This window comes from Miscanthus floridulus, chromosome 5 (genome assembly GCF_019320115.1).
Source record: "Miscanthus floridulus cultivar M001 chromosome 5, ASM1932011v1, whole genome shotgun sequence".
Taxonomy (NCBI): Eukaryota; Viridiplantae; Streptophyta; class Magnoliopsida; order Poales; family Poaceae; genus Miscanthus; species Miscanthus floridulus.
Genome location: NC_089584.1, coordinates 129191668 through 129214121, shown reverse-complemented (window position 1 = coordinate 129214121; position 22454 = coordinate 129191668). Strand labels below are relative to the sequence as shown.

General features: G+C 46.4%; 2 protein-coding genes across 2 annotated transcripts; one reads left to right on the top strand and one right to left on the bottom strand.

Annotated features, from left to right (window-relative positions):
* The first annotated feature begins 2241 nt into the window (after positions 1–2241).
* Positions 2242–16318, top strand: LOC136450751 (probable ubiquitin-like-specific protease 2B). Its single transcript, XM_066451343.1, has 15 exons — positions 2242–3035; positions 3125–3203; positions 3277–3326; positions 3990–4193; positions 4281–4338; positions 8085–8193; positions 9104–9172; positions 9569–9697; positions 11195–11395; positions 11475–11530; positions 11611–11704; positions 12225–12315; positions 13412–13531; positions 14248–14619; positions 14711–16318. The coding sequence occupies exons 1-15, from the start codon at positions 2859–2861 to the stop codon at positions 16067–16069; spliced, it is 3168 nt and encodes a 1055-aa protein (XP_066307440.1). The 5' UTR covers positions 2242–2858; the 3' UTR covers positions 16070–16318.
* Positions 16319–18045: 1727 nt separating this feature from the next.
* On the bottom strand, positions 18046–18786 carry LOC136455330 (3-ketoacyl-CoA synthase 11-like). Its single transcript, XM_066455405.1, has one exon. The coding sequence runs from the start codon at positions 18784–18786 to the stop codon at positions 18046–18048; it is 741 nt and encodes a 246-aa protein (XP_066311502.1).
* Between the last annotated feature and the right edge of the window lie 3668 nt (positions 18787–22454).

The window sequence follows — 22454 nt, the reverse complement described above, 5'->3', positions numbered from 1 at the left end:
TGTGGTGAAGTAGAGCTAGAGCAATTTGCTAACCCTCCATCTTATTGTCTACTCCCTCCATCCATATAAGTCATTTTGACTTTTTTTTACATCCATTTTGCTATGTATCTATATAAATAGTATGTCTATGTGCATAGTAAAATGGATGAACCAAAAAAGTCAAAAGCAACTTATAATTTAAAACGGAGAAAGTAACAAAGATTGCTCTACAGTTTCGAAGAAAAAATTTATAGGCTGTTCACCACTCTAGCCATTTAGATCCTATCAGTGTGGGGACTGGTGGACTACCAACTCTGCACCCATGGTCAAGCAATGGTGCATGCGTGGCCTATCTCATCGTAGAACCAGCTCTCCTCACTAGTAGAGCTCATAGGTGTGGCTCTCCATCGATTATTTCCCGGCCATAACCCACCACTCCCATTGGGTATGGATTGGTGGGATATGAGCTCATCTTATCTCTACCTCATACACTGTTCTTATCCCATTCTGGATATATAAACAAGGGTTATGATATCCACCTTCTCTCATTTTTCATTCCCACTGTCCTTTTTTCCACAATCCAAACACCACCTAACCTTTTCAATGCTCCAGCTAAGGCACACAACCCACTGTTGTTTCTTCGGGCCTATTTAGCAGGGCTCCGGCTCTGCCAAAACAGTTTTGACTCTGGCTCATCTAAAGAAGTAGCTTCAGAAATAGAGTCGTTGTTTTTTGGTAAAACCTTTGGTAAAAACACTGAAATATCTATATTACCTTGTTTTTTTTCTTTCATTTTTTCGTCTTTTACTTATTTTGTTTTTTCAGAATAACTCCAGTAGAGTCTCTATTTACAACTCCATAGTTAAATATGGGTGTCTAGGTCAAAAACATCGCTCCAGTAGAACCCCTGCTATAGACCCTATATTTGGCTGGGCATCCCAAGGACCCAGGGCTTGTTTGGATGCCAAAATTTTTGGCAAAGTGTTACGGTAGCATTTCGTTGTTATTTGGCAAATAGTGTCCAATTATAATCTAATTAGGCTTAAAAGATTCGTCTCGTGGATTTCGTCTAAACTATGTAATTAATTTTATTTTTTATTTATATTTAATACTTCATACATGTGTCTAAAAATTCGATGTGACGGAGAATCTTGAAAATTTTTACAAAATGGGGTGGAACTAAACTGGCCCCCATTCATGTTGGCTCGCCTTCAGCCCCCATCCCACCGTTGCGGGCGTTTCTCCTTGCGCGCTCGCACGGAAGGACGGCCGTCCAGCCCTCGCTCACGTCTCCCCATTACGGCAGCGACAGCGAGCTCCAGCGCCGACGGCGCGACTCCCTTTCTTCTCCCCGGTGCGGCAGCGAGCTCCAGCAGACGGCGGCGCGGCTCCCTCTCTCCTTCCCCACCCACGCGCCGCCAGCTCATTCTTCCCCGGTGGAGCTCCCTCCACGCCCGCATGCGACGAGCTTAGGTAGCTCGCGGATCCTTCCGTCCTCGGCGAGTCGCTCTGTATCCAACGGATCTCCTTCTTTCACGCATGGGGCGAGCTCGGGCCAGGTCCGAGTGGCGGGTCAGGGAGGGAGGAGCCAGTGGAGGGCCTCGCTAGAGACCTCGCCTACCTGACGGATCTCCTTCTTCCGTGCCTAGGAGGGGCCTCCTTCCGCGTATCTCCTTCTTCCGCACCGGGGAGGGGCCTCCCTGGGACCTCACCTGCCTCCGTTCGAGCGCGGCCATCACCAGGGACCTCGCCTGCCTGGCGAGCGGCCTCCGCGCGAGCGCGAGTGCGGCCGTCGCCGGTCCACCCGCTTGGCCGCCTCCGGGCGAGCGTGGCTTTCCGCGTGACGCAGGTTGAGAGGGCCCCTAGGAGAACAAGGAAGAATACAGAGAGGATATTGGAATGAATTTGGGGGCTCAGGTACTGCTGCTACAGTAGAAATGAAAAAAACTATCCTACCAAAAATAAGGGCACCCAAACAAAAAAATAGATGCCAGATGTTCCTGTTGGAGTTGCTAGTTTAGTTTTCGTCGCATCGAATGCTTAACAATAATTGAAAGCATTAAATATATACTAATTACAAAACTAGCTGCATAGATTGAGATTAATTTACTAGATGAATCTATTAAATTTAATTATTCTATGATTTAACGGTGCTACTATAAATATGTGATACTGATAAATTAATTAGATTTAATAGATCCTATCTTGTAAATTAGTTTTATAATTAGTTTATGTTTAATCTTTAAACGTTCGACGTGAGTGGACTAAACTTTCCCTGCATCAAGCACCCCTTGGCCTTACCCATCGCTCTGGGCAGACCGGGGATCCCGCGGCGCACCACCAACTCTTCTTTCTTCTCCGCCGCCCCACCGCTCCTGCTCGGACTAGCACCACCGCCCCACACCTCCCGTCGCGCCGCCGACGGCGCGCATCCGCCTCATCCGCTCCGGCCCTCCCGCCCTGCCTCCCGCGCCGTCTCGCCTCTCATCGCCGCCCCGCCTCGCTCCGTCGTTCCTGGCCGCCGGGCTTCTTCTCCGTCGCCGGCTACGCGCGTGAGGAGGGAGGAGGAGCCGCAGCGCGTGGATCCAGGGGCAGCGGCGTCCATCCCGCGTGAGAAGGGAGAAGGAGCCAGTGAGATCTACTTTTTTCAGCTCCTCCATCTCTCGCAGCTCTCTCTCGGTGCGTTTTGCGGAGATTCGTCGGTAGCGACGGCGGGGCAGTCCCAGGCTCGGCGGCGGCGTCAGAGGACCGCTGCTCCACCAAGGCGGTCGCGCCGCTTTGGGAGCGCTTATGCCCCAAAGCGAAGCGTTACCTGTCCGCTTAGCGCTGAAGCGTGCGCTTAGTGCCGCTTTTTGGAACCCTGAGCTGAGTACCCTAAAATGGATCAGGATACTTCCAATGCAACAACCAAATTTGATGTAGTATTGGCGACTTCGGCAATCTGTACTGATCGTATCAATACCAATGCTTGCTTAGATGAATATCACATGTCTGGAAATCAGCCTGTGGAAGAAATGAGATTTGGCAGTGCACATCCCTTTGAGCTTCCATCAGAAGTATATATTTATTTATTCATACAATTAAGTATCCCTGTTCTGTTCACTGCATTTTTTTTGTTAACTGTTAGTTGTTTGTCTTCTACCAGGGAATGGTAGCTGATTCTGAGGAAGAAAGCATGCCATCCAGCCCTGACACTTCATCTACCAGTAATTATGATGTGCCTGGTAATATGCTCGACTTTTGTAATGGCCTCTGCTTGAACTGTGTTCAATTCTGCTAATCATTGTGCAATTCCAGGTTATATGGAGCAAAATTTGCAGCATATCTATAATTCCTATGATGCGCTGGTATGTCTCCTTAAATTATAATTTGTGATTGTACGGTAAACATTTTGGATAAAAAATATTAGATGCCCAATACAACGCCACTTCTGTTTCTTTGTGCTCGCATCTTGACGTCTTCTCTCTCTTTCCCGATAAGTGGTTAGCTACAAAAAGGATCTTTTTAGGTGAACATGTCAAACCTTTTCAGTTTATTTTCTGAGAAAAGCTTGAGTAATTGCATTGGAAGCAATTCATAAGCTGTGGGGCTATACGCTAAAATTAATCATCAGGATTTTGATGTGTGCAATTACTGACCTTGGTATACAAGCATGATTTATGAGCCTTTTCTTTAGACTAGTTAAGTGTGAGTTGACCTACATATCCTGATGTCTCTCTTCTTCTTCACTGAGTTATGTAATATACAAATTTGTATAGGCAACATGTTAAGGCCACCTAAAATCTTCTAGTATGCTTTTTAAATTTTCAGTACCCTGTCACGATAGAATTTCATCGTTTCCCCTTCAAGATTACTCTAAACTGTTCATTTATATGTTTGATCTTTTTCTTAGATTGCTGCAATTTTAGATGCTTAATATATTTTATGCCACCTTGGTCTGCTAGATTTTGGACAACTATGTTGCTTAAAGCCACCGACACTTGTAATTTTTTTCTGGGGCCCCTTTTTAGGTTGACAAAGCAGGACTGGTTGTACTTAGTCCTGCCTTCATGATATGTGACAAAACTTTGTGTCTTGAACCTCACCTTACTTTCTCATTGGACGGGATCAAGATTGAGTATTTGGATTTAGATTCCTTGGAAGATGAGAAGTTGGTAGCTCTACAATGGGATTTATCTAATATTATTTCCATCAGTTGTAAATGGGCTCAGAGCGTAAGCAATTCACTTTATTTTACTGTTACTATCCCTGTTATTTTGTGTCTTTCATAGTTTTCTTTACTGATTTATCATCCTAACCAGGTTGGATCTGCCTTAATAACACTCCTTGTTGGATCCGAAGCAGAAACAGGAAATGCAGGTATCATATGTGTTCAAGATATTGTATTCCAGATTTATCTGCTTTCCTCCATATTTCAATGCTGATGACATATATCTGTTATTAATACTAAAGCGGCAACATGAATCTTTGTCCGTCGTTTTTTTTTTCGTATTTGGTCACGGTCATTTTTTCGCTCATCTGTCTTTTTATTGGGGTCACATTTTTTTCTTCGTCAGTTGTTTTCTTTTTGCCTTTTCCCCATTTCCCCCCTCTTTTTCCCGTTGTTTTTTTCCGTTCTCACATGCTTGTTTTTTGTTCTAAGTTTTCTTTGAACCCTGTGAAGGGGGAGCGGTGGCTGGTGTTTTGGACGAAACCAGGAGTACAAGGGGAACATAAAGATAATTATAACAAAATAATAAAAAATGTAAAAAACATTGATGAAAAGGCAACATCATGGGCTTTCGAACCCTTGACCCTGCCCTTAGGAGGTTGATGGTTGAACTAATCAAACCGTTAACAGAGACTTTGATCGGTTCGTTGTTCAGTCTGGTCTAAATAACTTTGCCCCTGGGCTGTACACATGCATTAGTGGAATCTGCGGCGAGGGCGGCACGTGGAAAATCGAGAGAGGTCTAGTTTTCATGTTTGATGGAAGTGTAACAATATTCCTGCCACTAGCAGAGGTCAACATTAGTTTTCTGTCTTCGATAGAAAATTCTATGTGGTCCTCTGACACATTCTCGGTGACCTGAAAGTAGTATGATATTGTAAAATATTACAACAGTTTGGCCTGCACAATAGTTTGTATATTTTAAGCTTATAATAAGGTGGCTAAGGTTGTTTTGCTGTTTTCATTTTCGTTTTCATTTTGTGTTGCACTGTTGCGTGTGTTTTGTTTAGGAAAAATGTAAACTGAGGCTAATACTGATTGGCAAAGTAACATCCGTTTCCATGTTCATCGAGTTAGATTTTATTTTTAATTTTCACATGTTTATTAGCTAGCTTGAAATATTATCAAGTACTAAGTACCATACATAAGTTTGAGGTGATTTGAACATTTGGCATTGGCATCCTTTTTTTATCTAAAAGATATATTGGGTGTTGACTAGAAAACTTACCTGTGCATTGCAACAGCAAAACAGACCGAACAATTAAACACGTGCACATAGTTCTTGTAAGAATGGTGTCACAGAGAATACAAATGACAAACATGTAACTATTACCATTTACAAATGAAATAAGACAGTCAGCAAATTCCCATTACTTAGAGTCAGAGGCAAGGTGGGTAAATAAGAAAAAAGTTTTGGGGGCAGATTGGTGGTGGTGGCAGGCACAGCATCACCACCAATTCCTGTTTTAAGTAGCAGAAAAATGTATCAGTTTTGCACATTTTCAACCTTCAAAAGCCTAGCTCTAAATATGCCACTATAATGGCGGCTTATTATGCCCACTAACGGCGTCTAATAAGCCATATTTGTCATTAGCATCCCATTACCCTTCCAATTCGCTTCCCCACACCTGTCACATTGTAGTAGTTCTGGCAGTGGCTCTATGTTAAACCATATGCTTTTCATGGAGTTCATGCAGCGGCTAGCAGCGCAGAGTGGAGAGTGCATTGCCTCTGCATGGTTTAGGATGGTGCCAGATGCATCCTGTCTGGAATGCATCCTACCACTAGGGTTCATGTTGGTGGACATGGTTTTCAAGGAACCTCCTATGTGGCATGTCAAGGTTGTGCTAGGGGCGTTGCCGCTGTGGTGATCCCATTTGGCATGTGCTGTCAATTGTTGACAGCTGTTCCCTTGCTGCTGCCGAATTCTCCAGACTGCGTTGGAGATGAGGTAGCTGTAGGCGTGGAACGCACTTGTGGAGGTGAGTAGATGCTGATGATGTTGGGGCTGAGCAGTGGCGGAGCTGGTCAATTTCTATGCCTAGGGCCACTATCTAAATGCCTAAACAACTTATACCAGGGGTCCAGGCCTAAGTGCCGATAGTCAACAGTGGTTCTAGGATTTTCACATTAGGTATAACAAAGAACAGAAAAAACACATATTTCTTTTGGGTATAGGTGAAGGAAGGCTCATAAAAAGAACCAAATACTTTCGTAATCTATACAACATAATGGTTTATATAAATTATAAACTAGACGTGAAATACTACAAGTTGATTGGAAGATGGGTTTGTTGAAAATGAGAGGTTGTGGCTTTATCAGTTATCACTGACTTGTAGAAAAATGGCTTTTATTTTTGATAGATCAATTATAAGCGTGGAATCATCCAAATATTGATTTCCTGCACTATTTCTTAGCTTATTCATCTCAAAACAAATGTAGGCACTATCTAGAAGGTAAAATATTAAATCATGAGGCTGAATCTCCCTCCTCACTGCTAGAGGTAGCTCTAGCTGCTGCACTCACAATTGACAGACCACAGAACGGGGAACTAAATAGAGATTGGGGAATGCGTAATTCTAATACCTTCAGACCTGCTGGAAGTGCTGGCTGTTGTCATGCTCTCCAACACTCGCAGACGGTCGTTCTTCTACATGACGGAATGAGATCGGGCGCACGGCCTCTGCTAGCCACTCCCTGCCCATGACTGGCTCGTTCATCAATTTGGCAGCACCGTCGCTCACTGCTCATCCTCGATTGGCCAATTTGGCCATGGCCCCACCCAATATGGCCACGTCGCCACTGGATTTTGCCATGCCGCCGGTGCTACCGCGCTAGGGTATCGTAGTGTGGAGAACGGCCAAGGGCCAGCTGCCTACCTACGAGCGCCGTCTGTTCGGAGATAGAGAGCGAGCAGGCTGCTGTCTTGCTGGGCCGTGAGATTCAATGGATTGAGCCATAAATTTTCGACAGGGTAAGTGCACTTTTTGGGACACGCCTAGGGCCACGGCCCTAGGGTCCATATCCGCCCCTGGGGCTGAGGGATAGGCATGGTAGGACAGGTGACGGCAAGAAGAGTGGAGGTGGAAAAGGTGGGGCAAAGATTCAGAGCTACTTTCTTGACGTCACATGTATGTGTGAGATGTTTCTGGGCTTGTTGGCTACTGTGGGATAGGGAAATAAGGGTAGCCGGGAGGTGGTTCTTTTATCTTTTGCCCTATTTCCATCCCTCTGTGTTTGCCATTTCTATCTAATCACCTCTAGGTTCTGTTTTTATGCTATCCATTTGTCAAGTGTTGAGCACTTCTGTGGTATGAAGGTGGTAGATTGCCTCCCCTCCATTTACTAACTTAATAACCATGATTCGGGGATTGAACTTAAATATCTCCAGATTCGGGTGCACCAACTTTGGGTGGCCTAGATAGCATCGCTTCGAGTTTGAACTACTCAGGCAATCCATGCATTTTGTTCACTGCCTACCCATGTGCGATGCAAAAAGGGGAGGGGGTAAAGGGGGCATTACGATCATTTACATATTACATAGCATAATTTTGCCTTCTATTCTTGTAGATTGAGAAAACTCTTGTGCTTTCTTGTGAAAAGCTTGAACTTAGACATTTTTAATGGAAAATCTCAAATTGAGGGTCCAATGACTGTCAAATATGCCATTTTCCTTGAGTTATGCTTGCTCTTTCCATTTGTGGTTTGGTCTCAACATGAGATCTTGTTTTGTTGCATACATCTAATCTAAGATGTTTACTTACTTCATTAAAAACGACAGTAACTCTAATGGATAAGTAATAAGCAGCTTATATATATATATATATATATTGTTCAGATTGAGATACTCCTTGCTTCTTACCAACTAGCTTGATTTTCTTCTTATATTCGACAGGTCCTGTTAGAGCACAATTTTCTCTTGATGACTTACAATGGCCAAGGAGACAACAGAAGATTTGGGAACTGGGACCAAGATATCAAGAAATATGGAAAGACATCCCATCGTAAGTTGTGGGATAACGTTTGTACTTGCTGAGTGCTTAACTGACCATGCTATCCTTAATAATTAGAGCAGATGGTTTTGTTTTTTGTGCTAACATATTAGGTAGAGAACAAACAGTAGTTATGTCAAATTATCAATTCACTATCCAAAATTTATAATAAACTTTGTTAAGTTTGATATTGCTCAGATTTGGCAAATATTAATTATCAGATGTGGAGAAATCTGATGAATCATAGATATGCAGTGTCTATCAGAGTTAACTGTTAATTTATAAGGGCCTGTTTGGATCCATTAGTGCTAGCAGTTAGCAGCTAAATGAATAGGCGAGGATCCAAACTGGCCTAGTTCGTGGAGACGCTAACAATTACTTTAGTTCATTAGTTGTTGGTGGAGAGGTGCTAATAGGTGCTAATTGTTCATACACACCTCCAACCATCCAGCCACCTATTAGCTGGTGTATCCAAATAGCCCAGCCCCCTGCTAATAATTAGCTAGCTAATAGTTAGCAGCTATGAGCTAGCTTAACACTAGTGGTTCCAAACAGGCCCCAAGTCTAGACAAGCAAACACATAGCAGAAAATAAAGCAATAAATTGAGTTCTTTATTCGCTGATTTACCAGATGATGCATGCTGCAAATTGCGAACTCTAGTAACTTTTAGTTATTTTTTGGACAATATGCTAGTCTATTGGGCTTTTGTTTGGATATGGATGTCAAGTCTCAAGCATGGGCATAGAGCCATAGACCATGGCAGGGTAAATATTATTGTAGTCAGCAGCTTGATATTTTTTTTGTTTACTTATTTACACTCTTAATGTGAAGTTTACACCTTTTTAAAGATCAATTTCAATTTTGGCTGTTTTATTGTGACTACTTTAACGATTGTATTGTTTAATTGCACACATTTTTCAGAGATGATTTTGCATTGGAGAATTGGAGCATCGAACCCTGTCTGTTCTTCCCCAGGCAATACTTTTCCAGGTGATTATATGACAATTGCACAATTTGTTCTCCGTCTTGCCTGTTATTTTTTTCCTTTTTTTTTGTGAGAAGTCTTGATACCTAAAAAAATTAAGGCTTCACAACATTCATGTCAGTGGTCATATTGACAATGTTTATGCCAAGATAAATTTCACAGCATTGTATCTCCATTTTAGTTTGTGTTTCACATCCTGACAAAGGATATTCTTTACTATACTCAAACTCTATTTGAGGCAATATTTCCAGTAAGGCAAATATGTATATTTTCTGCTCTGCCTGTGCTATTATTTAACCTGAAGCATCTATGTACTCAGAGGCTAAAGTTATTTTTGCATGTTTGGCAATTTGAATTTGTTATACTTATTTTTTTCCTGTTATTTGTTTTCATTGGTTCAGCACTGAGGACTTTGAAGATGTTATTTATCCCCAAGGAGATCCTGATGCTGTTTCCATTAGCAAAAGAGATGTTGAGCTTCTGCTTCCTGAAACCTTTGTCAATGATACAATAATTGATTTTTATATCAAGTAGGTTGAACCTTTTGTTGGACAGCATCTTGTCGTTATAGTTTTAGTTGTTAAATATCCTGTTACATTTTTGTACTGCTAGTAATATTTGTACACCTTGTTTCCTGTTTTTTTTTCCAAGCACATATATTTTTGCTGCCTTAAGTTGATTGTGGTGGAAATTGTTATTTTTGTGTGTGTTTGTGTTGAAATTTGTCACTTATTATGCAGCTGGTTGCTGCATTATGGTTTGATACCAGAAAGTAAGAACTTTTGAATCTTTCAACTTTTTTTTCTTACTTTAATCTAAGCAAAGGACCGAAGACTTTAAATTAGATTCTTGATGACAAGTTAATTATTCCACTTGTTGAGGTGTATGAAGAATTGAAGATTAAAAATGACACATGTATTGAGAACAGTGTGCATTAAATCATGTTTACTACTTTTCCTTGCATTTGGACATGCTCTGTTTCTCGACTATTTTAATGCCTGGCTGCCTAATGCAGATTTATAAGATTACTGTAAAAATTCTCATGCCCCAAACATGATATGAAATTACATGTTATGTTTGTATAAAAAATTGCTCTTTATGTGCACTGAAAAGTCACTGCTCCCCACAAGTCATGATTGGAAAGGACCCCCCCCCCCCCCCCCCAAATAAATAAATAAAAATAATCTTGAACAAACAACTGGAGAGAACACTGACTGCAAGGCCGTTTCAAGGAAAAAAAAACTTTGGCACACAAAGTTCCACTCAAATAGGTTCAAAACCGGGGGTGGATGTATGTTCTAAAAAAAAACTCGACCTGCAGTTGGTGGTGGTGGTGGGGGGGGGGGGGGGGGGCGGCAGACAGCCGTAGCCAATGTGAGAACGACCATGAACGGGGCCGGGCCATAGATCTGTGCTTTGCCGTGAGATAGATGAGGGGATTTTTTTTAACCCCAACCTGAAAATTCGCTCCCACGGGAGTCGAACTCAAGACCTGAGGAGTGCTACTCAAGCCACCTAACGAACTCAGCTAGAGGCCCTTTCGCTGGATGTGTTCTTGGAAGGAAACAAAGATGTTTCCAAGTTATTAAGATGAGAAGGGGGGGGGGGGGGGGGCAGACAGCCGTAGCCAATGTGAGAACGACCATGAACAGGGCCAGGCCATAGATCTGTGCTTTGCCGTGAGATAGACGAGGGGATTTTTTTTACCCCAGCCTGAAAATTCGCTCCCACGGGAGTCGAACTCAAGACCTGAGGAGTGCTACTGAAGCCACCTAACGAACTCAGCTAGAGGCCCTTTCGCTGGATGTGTTCTTGGAAGGAAACAAAGATGTTTCCAAGTTATTAAGATGAGAATTTAAATAGCATGAATTATAAAAGGAAATTGTTTCTGATATATGAGGTCTATCTTTCTTAATTAGTAGTAAGAGAAACATGGTCACCATTCTTTATTATTTGTTTTAACATTTAAGTTGTTCTGCAGAGTGTTTTTACTCGCATTAAATGAGTCCTTAATTTATGTTCTGCAGATACTTGAGCACAAGAATTGAATCTACCGTGAAGCGCAGGTACCATTTCTTTAATAGCTTCTTTTTTCGCAAGCTGGCAGATCTTGACAAAGATCAGGGGAGAGCTCCGGAAGGTAGAGCAGCCTTCTTACGTGTTCGCAAATGGACCCGCAAAATAAATGTATTTGACAAAGATTTTCTGTTCATTCCTGTCAACTTCAAGTAAGAACCTTTTGACAACAAAAATTATGCTTACGTGATGATAATCAATGTAAACTGTTATTATGTGCCGTTGTTGCAGCTTGCATTGGAGTTTAATTGTTATTTGCTATCCTGGCGAACTGGCGACATTTGAAGGCATGTATATAAATTGAAAATGGCATCTTTGACATGTTTTTAGTAGTTTTTTTTTCTTTAAAAATGTGGTTTTGCTTCAGATGGTGATGCAAAGGTCTCAGCTAAACTCCCATGCATTTTACACATGGATTCACTTAAAGGAAGTCACACTGGACTCAAGGACATCATTCAAAGGTAAGTCTATTTCCAGAGGTATGGTAGATTTGCTACTTTTGTTTGACCTGTGCATAATTGTATTTACGATTGAGGGATCTAGATGATATTTGAAAACACACACAAACTATTTCCTTGCAGTTTTGCTGATTTTAAAATGTTGTGAACAGTGCTTGCCCTTTGGTTATGTGATGGCCAGTCTTTCACTAGAGTGATCTTTTGACAAGAAGGGTCTTTACAAAAGATGTAAAGGACTGGGGGGGTGGGGGTGGGGGGTGGGGGGTGGGGGGCAGGCAGTCCTACTACCTGAACTTCGGTATGAAGATTTTTGTGGGTCATAGATTGCCTGGGTTAGATTTAGCAGTGACTGTGGCTTACCTAGAAAAAGGTAACAGTCAGTTCTATACAACATCTATTTTGATCAGGGCACTAACTGAGAATGATGGTTCTTTGGCCAATAACTTCTGTTTCTTTTGTCAATCCACACTCTGTGACCAATATCTGGTGGATCCTATGTGAAGTTTGATTCTCTGTGCCACAGTTATTTATGGGAAGAGTGGAAGGAAAGGCACCCTGAATCAGCATCAGATCATTCAGACAAGTTCTTGAACTTGAGATTTGTCTCCCTTGAGGTTCGTACATAATAAGTTTCAGTACCTGTTCTAAATCCCTAGGTGAAATTCTTAAAAGTACCCGCATTCACTTCTGTGGCTTCAGATTTTCATTTGTTGTTTGAAGAGTGCAGGAACTTTGAATCTTTAATCCATAAATACAGTGGTGGAGATAGATTTGTGTTATTACTTTGTGTCGTGGATGATTGTTTTTTCAGGGTATTTGTAACAAACCCCTCTATGGCCTGTATGGTCAGATCTGTCGTATAATGGCCACATTTGACCATATTTTACATGTATATGTAGGTCAATTCCCCTAATTTGGACTTGATTTTCGTTCACGCTTGCATCCTAATTCATATTCTTTCCATGTATGTAGCAATTTTTGGGTAATCAAAGACTATCAATCTTTGGGTACAAAATATGCCAATTGTTAAACAGCATCTGCTAATTGTCTAATTTGCATTAGATTAAGTTGATCAGATTTGTGCTCTCTGTTTCAACTGAAATTGCAGTCAATAGACTGCTTGACTGAATTCCTTTGATCATGCACATTGTATATTCGTTGATCTTGGCTTATCCTTCCCCACATGAATTTATGTCTGGACTTGTTTCATGGCACACTTCTGCTTATATGTACAAAGTGTTGGGTTTATTTGGTTTATCACATTTTTACGGAGAAAAAAATCCTGGCCACAGTTAACACTGTTTTTCTCCCTTGAATGTGTACTGCCAAATTTTTGTGTGGTGGTTTATAGTGAGCATGGTATATGCATTTAAAGAACTAGAAGGATACTACGCTCGTTGCTGCGGGAATTGCAGATGATTTGAAATGAAATTATACTACTTATATTTACTTACATGAATAGATAAAATATCATAATGCATGTTAGTGGATACGCACGCTGATGTTGACAACTAAATGTATGTTAGTGGATGATCTGGCTTGTTAATGTGAATATCTTGAATGAAGACATAATTGCATATGCTATTGGGCTGTCACAATCACATGCTAGATCACAGCCTTTTACATGTATGCTAACCAACACTTTCTTTTCCATAACTTTGGTGTTCTAATTTTGGATTGTAACCCAATTATGTTCTATTTGCGGTGCAGCTCCCTCAGCAGGATAATTCATATGATTGTGGCTTGTTCTTGCTCCATTATGTGGAACTATTTTTGACAGATGCTCCAAGTAACTTCAACCCTCTGAAGATTGATGTATTATCTGGCTTTGTGAGTTCCAAAGTCTTAATTTGTTTTCTTTGTTGTTTAATGGCATCCTGCTGTTTCTCTGCCATTCTGAAGCAAGTAGTTTGCTTGGTCTTCAAGCTCAACGTTGTCGCCGTTATGAACTCTGTCAGAACTGTGCTAACTGTTTCTTTATTATTGTTGTATAATCTATGGGTGCTAAGAATTTTCGATAGCGGATGTTTACTTATTTTGCATTTTTTATTATTATATTCAACTATAATCCTGATGTGCCTTCATATGTTGGAAATATTCTAGCACAATTATCAATTAAGTCAGTGAAAATTGCACTGGTCTAACCTAAGTACAGTTAGTGAATTACACAAGTTAAACAATATGAGTATTTACAATCTCACAGAATTATGAGTGTTTGATATTCAAATTCGTAGTTAAATTACAATGACAGATATTGTCTGAACATTTATGTATAAAAAGGTCACCTTCACTTGTTCCTTGTTCCACCTTTACATTCTTTTATAGCTTCTGTTAGTAAAACTTTTCCTTGGCATTAGTTTTGTTTGACTACGGCTTTCTTTTTCTTTCACAATTTTGTCTGTGCTTTGGCCGTTTAATTCTGGTTTTCTTCAAATTGAGTGATCACAATATCCTTGAAGAGCAAAGTCATTCTATGAAATATTTTGAGTTTGGATTTTAATAGGTGTATTAATTTCTTGAACGTTCACTCTTAATGTACTTTTCAGCTTAGTGATGATTGGTTTCCTCCCCCTGAAGCTTCTCTCAAGCGTTCGGTGGTCCGAAAGTTAATTCTTGAGCTGGTGACTGGATCTTTTCAGAATCATCCCATGCTAGCTTGTGGTGGTGAGCAGCTTGATGAAAGACATCAAAGATGCTCAAATGCTGAACTGGAACCAGCTAGAGAATTTCGTGCTCAGAGGTGCTCTGCTGGTGAACCTGAAACAGTTTGCACAGTTGATGACGGGACTCACGAAATTCAGCCATCCAAGTCCATCTGTTTAAATGATTGCAAAGAAAAGGGGCTACCTACTTCTGGATGCATGTTGGACACTGGAAGTGTTCCAATTGTCGATGTACAGAATCTACAAGAGTCAGAGGTATATTATTAGCTGATAAGTTTAAACCCCTATTTTACTTTGCTTGAGCTTGATTACTGATACCATGATGTGTTATATTGTTTGGTAGCAGGTGTGTGCTCCACTCAAGGATACTATTGTTTGCCTGTCAAGCCAGGATGAGAAAAATGAGCCACTTGTATCTAGCAGTCAACTTAATATGAGATCATATGCCCCAGAAGATGATGAAGTGCTTAAGGAATCAAATCATGTGGTAACAGATAAGGAAAATGAGAAGTCTTTGTTTCTTTCTCTGGACAATGACCAAAAAGTTCACAGCCAAGCAGAAGCTGAGGTGCAGGATATTATGGTTTCTACAAGCTGCTCAATCTCTGAAATTTTTGCTCAGAAAATTACCAGCAAAGAACAGTCCTTAAAAAAAAACATAGAAGTTGGGGATGAGTGCTTTATACCTTCTCAAGGTATGGATTATGTTATGATGTTTGACTCCAGCAAAGATGACAATGGACCAAATCCAGAAAGAATGACAGCTGAAGGTGATTGTGTCGATCCTCATGATGATCTAGATTCAGTCACACTAGGTGATATTGGCAAAAATGTTGTAGACAATGCAATCATTGAAGATGTGAGGAGTATTAACCCAACTGCAAGCAATGTCAATCATGGTGAGCTGTATGTTTCATTGCAGTTGCCAGAGGGAAATGCGAACAATGGTATGACTGGTGTTAGCATAGCTTCCTCAGACTTAAAAGAAGGAAATATTGAGAAAGTAGTGGCAGGTGCCTCTGCACATGAAAGTGATATAAATGCCAATGGTAGCTCTGAGTTGAAAATAGGAAATACGGACAGTGGTATTACTTGTGTTAGCACAGCTTCCTCAGACTTAAAAGAGGAAAATATTGACAAAGTAGTGGCAGGTGACTGTGCACATGAAAGTGATATAAATGCCAAGGATAGCTCTGAGTTGAAAGATGGAAATACTGATAATAGTATTACTGGTGGTAGTACAGTTTTCCATGACGAGAGCGAGGGAAACACTGACCAAACAATAGCAGGTGATTGCGGAAATAAGAGCGATTTAAATGCTGATGGTGAGGGTGCTGACAAATATTTAGCAACTGACAGTGTTCTTCCTTGTGAAGATGACACAACCTGCACTGATGGTGTGATTCTATCACTAGATTTACCCTGTAGCACAAAGAATGAAACAGTTTCCAAGAACACATCTTCTGATGCTGAATTGCCTCTGCTTGATGGCACCTGCGAACTTGTAGATAGACCTTCCACGCCAAAGAATGGCATGTCTGAGAACACATCTTTTGATGGTAAAAGGCCTGCTTCTGATATTACCCTGGAAGAGAATGAAAGAGTTATCCCCGGTGACGCAAAAACAGAAAGGCATTACAAGCGACGGAAGGTTTTGGCCTTAGAGAAACAAAGCAGCTTCTCAGGAGCAACTTCTACAGATTAGATTTGTCTGGTGTGAGGCTTAGTTTTAGCTTGTGCTATATGTAACCCATCTAGTCGTTGGCAATATGCTGTGATATATTTATGTAATATATAAGGTACTGACGTAATGTCACCTGCACTGCATAGGCAAATTGCCCGATCTACGGTTTCTAAACATGTGGAAGGCCTTGTTTGCCTGATTAGTTGGGATATGCCCTGCTATGATTTGAATTTGGAACTTTCTATAATCAATTTTATCTCAAAACGCAAACATGTTTACAACCATGTGGATGTGCTGTTTAGGTGGACAACAAATTGTAACTCAACGAATTAACTAAAAAAATATTAGAAATTTAATGATCATTTTGGATAGCAATCTTACCTGGACGCCTAGACCAATGACCTTCCATTTACTATCACCAAACACAATATTCCATAGGTGATTAGGGGGATAACATAATATTCTCTCAAGTCACATGATTTGTACGTTCACTTAAGCACCCAGCTTAACCCATCCGCGGAGTATGCCTCCCAAAAAAACATTTGTTTTAGGTACGAAAATAAATTTGGATCCATTGGCACTAGCAACAAAGAACAAGTGAACAATCTTAGAAACCCATAAACTTCTCTTGGGTGCATTTCGGTCTGTAGGCATACTTGTTTCCTCTAGGCACAAGTGGTCGTTGTTGCCTACTCCCTAAAAAAGAGTCATTCTCGCTTCTCAAGAAGTTAATAATTTTTAACTTTGACTAAATATATTTAACAAAATATTAATATTTATGGTACATAATTAGTATCATTAGATAGATCGTTGAATATACTTTTATAATAAACTTATTTGGAGATATAAATGTTTCACGCATTTTGTACAAAACTAGTCAAAGTTGAGAAAGTTTGACCTAGCATGATTTGCATAGCGACTCTTTTTTAGTGAAGGAGAGAGTAGATTGACTTAGAGTTAAATGCACCAGAGATCCATTAACTTGTGAGGAGGTTTCAGTTGGGTCCATCAACTTTCAAAGTAACTTTTTGGGTCCATAAACTTTTAAAATGGTTCACTGCAGTCAATACCTATTTATTTAACCTTAAATTCAAAGCATATTTATAGAAAACCCCTTGACACACGCATGCAAGTGCATGCATGGCTCTCTGCGCATGTGACTAGCGCGCGGTGCCTCCCTGCGTCGAAGCAGATCGAGCTGCCGGGCAGTGCAAGGATGGTGTCATGTGGACCGCGCCTCGTACGTGCATGCATGCATGTCCCCGTCGGAGCATGGCGTGGTGGTTATCATGTGGTGATGCGAGCAATGCACGTAACATAATGCGATTGATACGGCCAGCATCTGCATCTGCACGTACGAGAGCCCGATACCAGGTGCAGCTTTTGCCTTGCAAGCATTGGCGACAACGTCGACCCGACGAGATGGATCGGGCCAGCACCAGCAGTCCGGCCGGCCGGCCGGCGACCGGGCAGCAGGCGCAGGACGTTGGAGATTCTCTCCAAGCGGTTCGGCTTCGTCCGGCCGGCCGCCAATAATGCGCGCGGTGCGCGTCGCGACACCGCGGTCCGTGGCCCTGCGCGCCGCGCCCGCCGGCCAGGCCGATCCGCCGCGCATGGAAAGGGGCGACCGGCCCGACCCCGATGACGTGGACGTGGCATCCCGGACACCGGACCGGATGAGGCGCGGTGCCGTACCTCAATTCCGGCCGTCGGTCGATGGAGACGCTTGCGGTTGCAGAGGTGGCAGCCGCAGGGCTCCCTACACCACCTACGAGTACTACACTGTGTGCTCGCTCGCGTGGCATGGCGCACTGGCACCGCCCGCGCCCGGTCCCCCACCTCACCCCGGTTGCCACCAGCGTACGCCGCGCGTATGGCCCGTTCGTACGTTCCGGCAGTGTAAACGGTACTACTCCGTACGTTCCGGCAGTGTAAAGCGTACGCCGCGCGTATGGCCCGTTCGACGGCGACTCGGAGGCCATCACCGCGCTGGCGCATTATTGGCGGCCGGCCGGATGATGTGTCGGTGCACGGCCGGGCCACCAGCCTGCTGCGGGTGCGTAGTAGTACGTGCGTCGCAGCCGAGCCGCTTGGAGAGAATCTCCAACGTCCTGCGCCTGCTGCCCGGTCGCCGGCCGGCCGGCCGAACTGCTGATGCTGGCCCGATCCATCTCGTCGGGTCGACGTCGTCGCCAATGCTCGTCCAGCGCGCCGAACATGACCATCTCCGCCTCCTTCCGCGCGTTGGCCATGGACGGGTTGGGCGGGATGTTGAGCACCCCCTCCGGGAGGTACGTGTCCTCGCCCAGCCCCGACCGCTCGATGATCCGGCGCTGGAACTCGATGTTCTCCGTCGTGAAGGTGGCCAGCGACTCGGTGCAGTTCATGAACCGCGCGCGGCTGCACTTGCGCTCGTCGTCGGGCTTGTAGCACGCGAAGTCCACCAGGTACACCGGCCGCGGCCGCGTCAGCGCGTCCGCGGTGGCCACCACCACCAGCACCGTGGTGCAGACGAGCACGGACACCAGGTTGTACTGCAGGCTCTGCCACAGGTACACCAGGTCGCGCAGCGTGAAGGTGGACAGGTGCGCCGCCACCAGCCCCGGCAGCGGCGCCAGCAGCAGGTACGCGCCGTGGCTGATGAGGTGGTGGTACCCCAGCTTCACGTACTTGAGCTTCACCGACTGCTTGAAGTCCGGCATGCCGCTCGCCGCCGCCGTTCTTGGCTCGTCCGCCATGTCAGCTAGCGAGCAAGGACGGACAACGATCGCCAATCACCACTATCTCTCAACTTGTTTCGACGTGTGGGCGATGGAGCGTCAGGCCCCGCGCGCCCGTGGGCTTATATAGAGGCCACGCACGCAGGCACCGAGACCAAACACCAACTCGATCAGGTGCGCGTGAAGCCAACCATGACGGAACCGAGAGGAGGCCGGCGCCCACCTACTACCCGATCGATCTTGGAGATCCAAACCGAAAGATACGCCACGCACAGCGTCGGGCCGGCGGATCGGAGCCGCGCGGGCGGCAGGCAGGATGAGCAGGAGAGAGTCCGCGCGCCAGCGGTGGGCCGGGCAAGCAACCGCCCGGGGTTGTGCTGCGTTCGAAGGCCTGGACACGCTAGCGGCGCTTCATGCGTTCCGGCACCGCGCGCTGGGCACGTGCGCAGAGAGCCATGCATGCACCTGTATGCGTGTGGGAAGGGGTTTTCTATAAATGTGCTTTGAATTTAAGGTTAAATAAATAGTGTCGGGTACCTTAGAACGGGGTACCCCAAGCAAACATCAAACGGGTCGCTGAAATCCCATCTAAAAAATAAAGCTAGAAGGTAAGCCGTGGGCCCCTCACCTGCCACGACCGAGCCCATTGGACCCTCCTCCACCCCGCCTCGAGCCTCGAGCAGGAGGTCTCGGCATCCTGGAACAAACTCCGTCTCGCCCGAGGCTCTCCGCCGTCTCCGTCTCGCCCGAGGCTCTCCAGGGAAGGCCTCGGCAGGGGGTACATTCTCCGTATCGCGCGAGGCGTCTCGCGCGAGGCCTCGGCAAGGAGCTCGGTCCCCGTCTCGCGCGAGGCCTCAGTCTCCGTGTCGCTCGAGGCCGGGTCGCCCGCAGCCCGTCACCCCCCGCCTCGACCGACCCTCCAGACAACGTGTCATGTCCCATTAATGCTTCAACCACTCCCGCAATCTCAGCCGGACGACGGCTCAACGTCACAGAATGGCCGACGCGACCCGAGGTCGCATCAGCGCCATGCCGGCCGGGACAGGGCACGGCGGAGATTACCGGCCACTGTGTCCTAACGCTGTGTCCACGATTGGCGCCATACCGGCTGGGACAGGGTACGGCGGGTGTCGGGTACCTTAGAACGGGGTACCCCAAGCAAACATCAAAATAAAGCCAGAAGGTAAGCCGTGGGCCCCTCACCTACCACGACCGAGCCCTCCTCCACCTCGCCTCGAGCCTCGAGCAGGAGGTCTCGGAACAAACTCCGCCTCGCGCGAGGCTCCCCAGGATAGGCCTCGGCAGGGGGCGCCGAGCCTCGACAGGGGGCGCCGTCTCCGTCTCGCCCGAGGCTCTCCAGGGAAGGCCTCGGTAGGGGTACATTCTCCGTATCGCGCGAGGCGTCTCGCGCAAGGCCTCGGCAAGGAACCCGATCTCCGTCTCGCGCGAGGCCCCAGCCTCCGTGTCGCTCGAGGCTGGGTCGCTCGCAGCCCGTCACCCCCCGCCTCGACCGGCCCTCCAGACAACGTGTCATGTCCCATTAATGCTTCAACCACTCCCGCAATCTCAGCCGGACGATGGCTCAACGCCACAGAAAGGCCGACGCGACCCAAGGTCGCATCAGCGCCATACCGGCTGGGACAGGGTACGGCGGGGATTACCGGCCACTGTGTCCTAACGCTGTATCCATGATCAGCGCCATACCGGCTGGGACAGGGTACGGCGGGAATTACCAGCCACTGTGTCCTAACACTGTACCCACGATCAGCCGCCCACTCGAGGCCTCGGCACCGTACACCAAGGTCTCGGCCACCTTGGGGATCGTGCCTGCCGAGACCCCTCCACCATGGTGCAGCCTCGACACCGACCAAGTTTCGGCCTCACGCGCAGTCCGTCCACAGTGGCTTGCACGTCCACCGCCGCACCCACTCCGAGGCAGTCCCGGGGCTCCCACGACGCACAGGACCTGATGGGACGGCCACGTCGCCCCAATGCTCCAAGGACGGACCACTCCGACGGCCACACCGCCACAGGAACAGGCTCCACACCGCCACAGGAACAGGCTACAGGGCCCGGACACGCCGCCTCTGTTCACACGACGCCGTATAGTTAGCTCATGTACCGTCCTAGTCCTCCCTTCATGCTATAAAAGGAGAGGACCTGGGCTGTTTTAGGGGGGGAACACCTGGTAAAATGCACACACACGCACGTCCCTGCCGCCTGAGAGCAACGTCTCAAGCGGCCCGCACGACACCCCGCCGAGACCTGGGACCAGCTCCCTCTCTCCTTTAGCTTGTAACCCCCTACTACGAGCACTTCGGTGCAAGGAATATAAGATCGACCTCTCAGACTGGACGTAGGGCCTCGATTGCCTGAACCAGTATAAACCTTGTGTCTCTTTGCATCACCATCCAGAATCGGGAGCACGCAGAATAAATTCACTAGTCGGTTGAGGACCCCCCGGTCTAAAACACCGATAGTTGGCGCGCCAGGTAGGGGGCGCTGCGTGTCGGTTTCGTCATCCCAGCAGGTTCCGGATGGCAGACCCCGTACGACCATTGCGTCTCGGCACCGTGGTTTGGTTCGGGAGCCTAGAGTTCATGTCTCTAGGGCATGAGTACGACATGGTGCTCCTCACTCCTCGAGCCCCACCAACCAACGATGAAGTTACGCCCCGGCAGCCCAGGCGCGGGCGGCGTCCGGGTGGCCGCTCTCGCCGCGCTCGCCAAGCACGGCACGAACAAGGCCACCCCGACGCTACGCGAATCCGGGGCGACACGCCACCCCCCGCTGATATCCTACGACCAGCTATTGGCACAGGGTCCCTGGCTGGGGACCTGTCTAGCCTGAGCTTGGACAAAGGAAACTTGCCTATGGCACGCAGCGATGCCCAGTCGTCAAGCTCCGCTCCACCACTCCCTGAAGAGCCGACCCCGGTGGGGCAGAATCTGGAGACGGCACCGTCCCCATACCCCTTTGGGTTGAGAGATGCCGCCGCCTCTTACACCTACGCTTACTCTGCCGCTCGCGAGCACCCCTCGGAACGCCGCCAGCGCTTCGCTCTCGACCTGAGCACCCACTCCGACTCCTCGGACAAGGACGAGGCATGGCCCGGGGTGGATTTTTCCAGACTCCACAACCCCGGGGCTTTGCGCCAGTTCTTGGCTGCAAGCGACTACTGCTTCGGCTACTCCGACTCCGACGACGAAGGCACCTACGACCCCACTCGCGAATGTTTTCATGTCGGGGTCGGGATGCCGAGAGCAGGCGAAGAGGACAAGGGGGCAGGTAGCCGTTCCCCGCTCCGCCCTGGCGTGGGCGTCGCTACACCTCCACACGCCGTCCTGCCGGCCGCACGAAATGAGAACGTCGCTCTTGCGCGACCTCAGCGCCCAGACCTAGAACAGCTCCATGAGCTCCAGGCCAAGGTCGAGCAAGACCAACTCCTTCTGCAGCAGCTTCGAGACTCTCTCGAACAGGAACAGCGAGGTCGCGGAGAAGGCGGGGGAGCCCGATGGAGGGCCCTCAACGTGCATCACCGCATCCATAACAACGAAGGGAGTGAGCAACCCCCGATCTTCAATCGCGCTAGCCAGAACGTCGCGGCTGTGGCGATGCTGGTTCGCGCAATGCCCGAGCCTTCTACCGCGGAGGGGCGGCAGGTCCGCGGCGAGCTCCGAGATCTC

Coding starts and splice junctions, on each gene's coding strand:
- LOC136450751 (XM_066451343.1), top strand. CDS start 2,859: ATGGATCAGGATACTTCCAATGCAACAACCAAATTTGATGTAGTATTG. Junction 3,036..3,124: donor CCTTTGAGCTTCCATCAGAA/GTATATATTTAT, acceptor GTCTTCTACCAG/GGAATGGTAGCTGATTCTGA. Junction 12,316..13,411: donor TGAGATTTGTCTCCCTTGAG/GTTCGTACATAA, acceptor TTTGCGGTGCAG/CTCCCTCAGCAGGATAATTC.
- LOC136455330 (XM_066455405.1), bottom strand. CDS start 18,786: ATGGCGGACGAGCCAAGAACGGCGGCGGCGAGCGGCATGCCGGACTTC.